This window comes from Sardina pilchardus, chromosome 22 (assembly GCF_963854185.1).
Source record: "Sardina pilchardus chromosome 22, fSarPil1.1, whole genome shotgun sequence".
Lineage (NCBI taxonomy): Eukaryota > Metazoa > Chordata > Actinopteri > Clupeiformes > Clupeidae > Sardina > Sardina pilchardus.
This window is the reverse complement of record NC_085015.1, coordinates 6,417,698-6,423,697: the sequence shown is the minus strand read 5'-3', so window position 1 is coordinate 6,423,697 and position 6,000 is coordinate 6,417,698. Positions and strand designations below refer to the sequence as shown.

Sequence of the window (6,000 nt, the reverse complement as noted above, 5' to 3'; positions counted from 1 at the left end):
CACAGAGTGACAGTATCCAGGGATATACAGTAAGTATTTGCATCATTGAGGTTTATGTTGAGGTATTATGGGTAAAGTGCTGTATATCCATATCTTGGTCAGAGTGTGAAGATGAGACTTTGGCTGTGGTGTGAACCGAGGTTAGAACGCTGTTGTTGCTTGTAGTCGTAGTCCTCCTCTGGACTGACACTGCGCTCAGGCAGTCATCGGTGCTCAGCCGGGTAAATGTGCTGTTGGTAGTGATCGGCAACGCTGTGCTTTGTGGGAAATCCTGAAGCTCTCTTTGAAGGGTGATGAAGAAGTGTCAGAATATCCACAAATTAGATAGACAATCATTTGCGTGCTCTACAAATAACACAGATGAGAATGAGATCACTCAAACAAAAGAGAGAAAAAAAAGAAGAAATGAACTAAAAGACCTCTTCATATTCCAGACTCCATCGCCAACATGGCACATGACCGCTGTATCCTATAGCATTAGTCTGGAAAAAAACAATGGAATATGGATTGCATTTGATATTTACATACATCATGCATTTATAGATATTTCTTTTCCCTGCAGTCAACAAATCCTCCACAGAAATGCACAGGGTTAGGGTTTTCATAGCAACAAATTATGGCCGCTGTCTACACATAATATCCAGCCCCTTCCTGTATGCCCCAACATTCTCCCGAGTAGGAAACGAGCTGCCCAATTACCGCCCAAAGTGCGCCAGCAGGGGGTGCTGTGGCGCAACAGGCTACAGCGCTCATGCCATGCACGCCCATGGAGACCCAAGTTCGAGTCCGACCTGTGGCCAATTCCTGATCCCACCCCAGCTCTCTCTCCCACTTGCTTCCTGTCTCTCTCTACTGTCCTACTGTATATGAATAAAGGCAAAAAGGGCAACAAAATGTACTTTAAAAATAATTTTAAAAACAAAGTGCGTTGCCAAGATGGCCATTGAGTGGGGATATTTGTCTATAAAAGCTGTGGCTATACTGTGGGTGGCTTTGGAATGACCAGTGATTGCATAAATCATGGATGCAATTACAATCAATACCAACAACCCCTGTATCTGTGCAATCACAAGCTCTTACTGATATCACTGACAACCGATGCAGGTTCAAGTCTAAGAAAGACATGGAAAAGAATGACTGCTTGCATGAAAGCGTTCGAGTTTGTTTAATTGTAGCAATTAGAGAAAGGAGGGCAGAGAGTCAAGATAACATGTCCCGTCAATCAGTTTTACCACTCGACATGCTTTATTTCAGCATCCAAAATAATTAAAAACATCTTGAATTAATATACATGTACAAAATAAGTACAAATCCTCTGGGCGACATCACATTGGTGTCTATTCCTCTGATACTCGTGCATTATTGTTGTCTGTTGTTTGAATTTCTGCCTCATTTCAGTAACGGGTGTTGTAAAAAATAATAATAATAAAAAAATGACCTTTCTCTAAAAAATACAAATTAAACAAACAATAGAAAACAAAAACAAAAAAACAAACATACAGGGGAGGATGATTTGGTGAAAAATAGCAACCATTTAAAAGAGTGTGGGGGGGTGGGGCAGAAACAAACACCGGGAGAATTAGACATAGAACATTTGGGGGGGGGTTGGACACTGAAGGAGGATAGACAAACCAGTCCACTTGCTTATCCTGCATTAGGCACGAAAACATGTTTCACGTCCACAGCAACCTCGTCCTGCTCAGTTTTTTTTTTTTTTTTTTTCGGTTGACATTGACACTCAAAAGATGGTTTGAAAAATAAAAGAAAATAGTCGCACTCAATGACAAGGAAAACATTCGATCAACATTTAGCACCAAGTGGTTTGGTCGGTGTACCCAAACTAGCTAAAAGAGATACACCACACACCACATGCAGCGACCTAGAAGAAAGTAGCACCTTTCGCAGCTGTTGCCCATTTTTGATGTTGTTTTTTTTCTTTAAATATAACTTGTGACATAGCGTAAACCTGCCCTTGGGGATGTGTGACAAAGTTCTTTATGGTCATGTGTTGTCTGTTCTCCTTTTCTGAGGTAGCAAAACAATTAACTCTTCCCTTTCCTCTAAAATACCTGTGCAACTTATTTTTTTTGACGAAGAACAATGATTTTTGTTTCTGGTTCTGATGTTTGTCCCCTTGTAGGTACAACAGAAAAACACTCAACGGTCGTTTTTTGAAATTTATTTATCACCAGAAAATGGTACAAAGCATTTGCTTGTTTTTCATTGTCCTTCCGCAGTGGTAAAAAAAAGTCACCAGTATTTCTTTCTTTTTTTTTAGTTTGTTGATGTTGTTGTTTTTCACTCTTTTGGTACTCCAGGGGGGGTTACACTTTACACAAGTATATATTATTTTCTTGTTGTCAGCTGAAACAAAAAAAATGTTCTGAGTGTCCTTGGTGTCTGTACTGGATGTTGTAGTGGTCCTCGAAAAAAATCCAAAACCAAAAAGCCGAAAAAAAAAAAAACCAGAACGTTTGTCAAGGTTGAAACACTGTCTTCGTGAACGTAGTGTTAAGCAGGTGGACCGATTTTTTTAATGCATAGAGGAAGATTTAGAGATGACTGCTAAAAAAACAATGTTTTCATGTCCAGATTTCTTTTTTTACAAGAAGCATACTGGGCCAACTTCCACACCGAATTCCTGATCTGGGGCACCAACGTCCATAGGAGCGATGTCAATGATAGGCAGGCGAGATGTTTTCGTTGTTCTGTAGTCGATGACTGTCTTGCCCCAGGTGCCAGTGTGTGACTGTTGTGGAAGCAGAAGAAGAATCGTGTTAGATTATCAGCAACACAAAAGACAGGAGGACAACATTTTATGAAAAAAGTGTGCCTAAATGCACACTTAACATTTTAAAAATGTATCTTCTATCATGTCTGTGTTAATAAGGCTTCATACAGTATACTGTACCTAACATAATTTTTTTTATGTAAAGCACATTGAATGACCTCTGTGTATGAAATGCGCTATATAAATAAACTTGACTTGACAACTAAAAATCTAATCCAAATAATCAAAAATGGGAGAGTTGCCCCAAACATGTCAGCCTGATGAAGGAATAGAGAAACCAGAGAGGGTTAAAGCGGAGCGAGAGGCGCAGACGTTCGATCATTTCCGCGTTCGGTCTTTACAAGGGGGAGGGGGGCTAAATCCCCCTTTAAGCAGACCTGTTAACATTCGAACTGAACTGCTTGCCAATCTGACAAGAGATCGATATCCCACTATGACGTCTTTGCGACACGCCTCTTTAAGCAGACCGGAACTGTCCGAATTTTTGCTTCCATAGAAATGCATTACGTTGCTCTATCTTGTCAATATTTAAGGATCTCTGGAGAAACTGACCGTGCAGCCATCCTCCCTGACGCTGTAGGTGAAGCGGCTGTTGCCCTCGGCTCTGATCTCGATGTCGTTGGAGCCCTGCAGCAGCAGAGCCTTCTTCAGGTTGCCAGAGGCCTGGTCCATGTAGGCGATGCTGTTCTTGCAGTGGTAGGTGAGGTTCTGGGACGCCTCGTTGGACATCAGGCGCATGAAGGTCAGCTGGATGTTGACATCCTCGGGATCAGATCCATCGGTGCCATACTGGAACTAAGGGGTAGAGACAAGAACGGGGGAGAAACATTAGCTGGTTCATACCCAAGGCAAATTCCAATCAACTGTGTTGACATACTGTAGCAATAAATTATTGAACTTGAACTTGAAGAAGAGAGGTGGTCTTCTCAACTATCGGTTGCCTTGGTTTCCTAGAAGTTGTTTACCTGGAAGCCCTCGGTCATGGACTCGCTGAACCAGACGTGCTTCTTGTCCTTGTTCTTGCTGCTGTACCAGTTCTTCTGAGGAATGCTGGCCTGGGATGGGGAGACGCAGGTCTCGCCAGTCTCCATGTTGCAGAAGACCTTGACGGCATCAAGAGGAGAGCCCTGGTTGGGGTCGACGTAGTAGAAGCCTACCGCGAGACAAGATAACAACACGTAAGTTTGTTTCATTACCACAAACACAACATGGCAATCTAACAAATTGAACAACAGATTAACACACACATTTGTATACTATGACCAACACTGACTCCTGTAAACTCCCTAATGGCTTTCTCAATGTGTGAAGTGCAGTGATGTTTTGTATGTGTTTCGTTAACATATCTTATGTGTTTTTGTGTACGTGTTGTTCTGTGCTACTACTGTGTTACATTGTGTTCCATGTTGTCATAGCTACTGTGTTCCACTGTGTTCCGTGTTGTCATAGCTACACTGACTGGTGAGGCGCCAGCTGCCACTCACCGCTCTTCCACTCGGGGTGGCACATCCTGAGGTCGCGGCACATGCGGGCGGGGCTCTTCTGGGTGCCCTCGGGGCTGCGGATGTTCTCGATCTTCTGGCTCAGGCTCTTGAGGGTGGTGTCGACGTCCTGGTCGCGGTCGCGCATCACGCTGGCGTCGTCGGCTCTGTAGCCTCCGCGCATGGGGTCGGGGCCCTTCTCCTGCTGGGGCTGAGGGAAGAAGTCCATGCCGGCGCCGGGGGCGCCAGCGGGGCCGGGGGGTCCGGGAGGTCCAGGAGGACCCTGATGGTGGGAGGGAACAAGAGGATGGGTGAGGGTCAGAGTATATGGTTATACTGTATATGTTTTAGTATATAGGGGCGGTGGTGGTGAAGGGGCAGCCGTGGCCTAACTGGTCAGGGCTTCGGCCTTGTAACCGGAGGGTTGCCGGATCGATCCCCGACCAGTCCACGGCTGAAGTACCCTTGAGCAAGGCACCTAACCCCTCACTGCTCCCCGAGCGCCGCTGGTTGGGCAGGCAGCTCACTGCTCTGGGTTAGTGTGGGATTCACCTCACTGTGTGCTGTGTGTGTTCACTAATTCACAGGGCAAAAGCCAACATCAGGTAGAATCAAAAGATTCCGGCAATTTATGGATTTAGTAAGTATGGATAACTATGACTTTAGCAAGTAATCCTAGAACTTCATGGGCCTGTTAGTATATATATACTCTTTTGATCCCGTGTTTCCTGTATTCATGGCTTTCATCAGGCCCTTTTCCACAGGTATAGAAAATCAAGCACCTAGATTATGAATGCAGACTGCATGGTGCTTGATATGTTCTACCAATAAATGTAGAAGTATATCAGTCCATAAGTAAATTAAGTCAGATAGTGGCATCTTCGTTATATATTTCAAAGCTGAGCTCTAGTCTGCTTGTGTGCGTAAGTCACTTACAGCGGGTCCCATCTCTCCATTGCGACCACGAGGTCCAGGGGGTCCAACAGGTCCGGGGAGGCCGTTCATGCCGTCTTTTCCTTGGGTTCCGCTGCTTCCATGGGGTCCCTGAAAGATGACAGTGTTTGTGTCTTTTTTGTCTTTTGCAGTTTAGCAATAATGAAAAGCATTGAACATATTTTTTTCAGAGTTCAGTTATAAATACCATTACATGTCAAAATCAGCACCGACCGTTCAGATAGTATGCCCAGTACCGTCAATTCCCGACTATAAGCCGCGGCTTATACATTAATTTAGCAAAAATTGTTCCGCTATGAGGTTAATACAGGGGGGGCAGTTAACATGGTGTTAATATGATTTTGTTTCTCCTACTGTAACTTGCATAAAACACTGTCCTGCGGCTTATACACAATGTGGCTTATATGCAGGAAATTACTGTAGGCATTGCATTAGGCTATTTATATCTGATACTCGTCCGTGTTTTGTTACTGAGGTTCAGTACTGAGGAAACTCACTCTGGGTCCAGCAGGTCCGGAAGCTCCAGCAGGTCCTTGCTCTCCAGGAGAACCCTAGAGGTGATAGAGAACAAGACATTCTTATACTGTACATAGCTTATTCTACTGCCCTTCATGCTATTCTAACTGTTCTGATTTTTATTCTTTTATGTTTTATTTGTTGTTATTTGTTGAGTGTTGTCCTTTGAGAGCAAAGATTAACCAAAGTAAAATTCCTTGTTTGTTTATGCACACCTGGCCAATAAAGCTGATTCATACATCATATAATGATAACATT

General features: G+C 43.8%; 1 protein-coding gene across 1 annotated transcript in view; it reads right to left on the bottom strand.

Annotated features, from left to right (window-relative positions):
• Window positions 1-1,222: 1,222 nt before the first annotated feature.
• Window positions 1,223-6,000, bottom strand: part of col1a1b (collagen, type I, alpha 1b) — a 29,519-nt gene continuing 24,741 nt past the window's right edge. The window contains exons 46-51 of the mRNA XM_062526642.1: window positions 5,724-5,777; window positions 5,209-5,316; window positions 4,276-4,555; window positions 3,757-3,944; window positions 3,344-3,586; window positions 1,223-2,749 (exon numbers count right to left, since the gene is read on the bottom strand). Coding sequence (XP_062382626.1) covers window positions 2,603-2,749; window positions 3,344-3,586; window positions 3,757-3,944; window positions 4,276-4,555; window positions 5,209-5,316; window positions 5,724-5,777 — 1,020 coding nt within the window. The 3' untranslated portion in view covers window positions 1,223-2,602. The remainder of the gene's footprint in view (window positions 2,750-3,343; window positions 3,587-3,756; window positions 3,945-4,275; window positions 4,556-5,208; window positions 5,317-5,723; window positions 5,778-6,000) is intronic.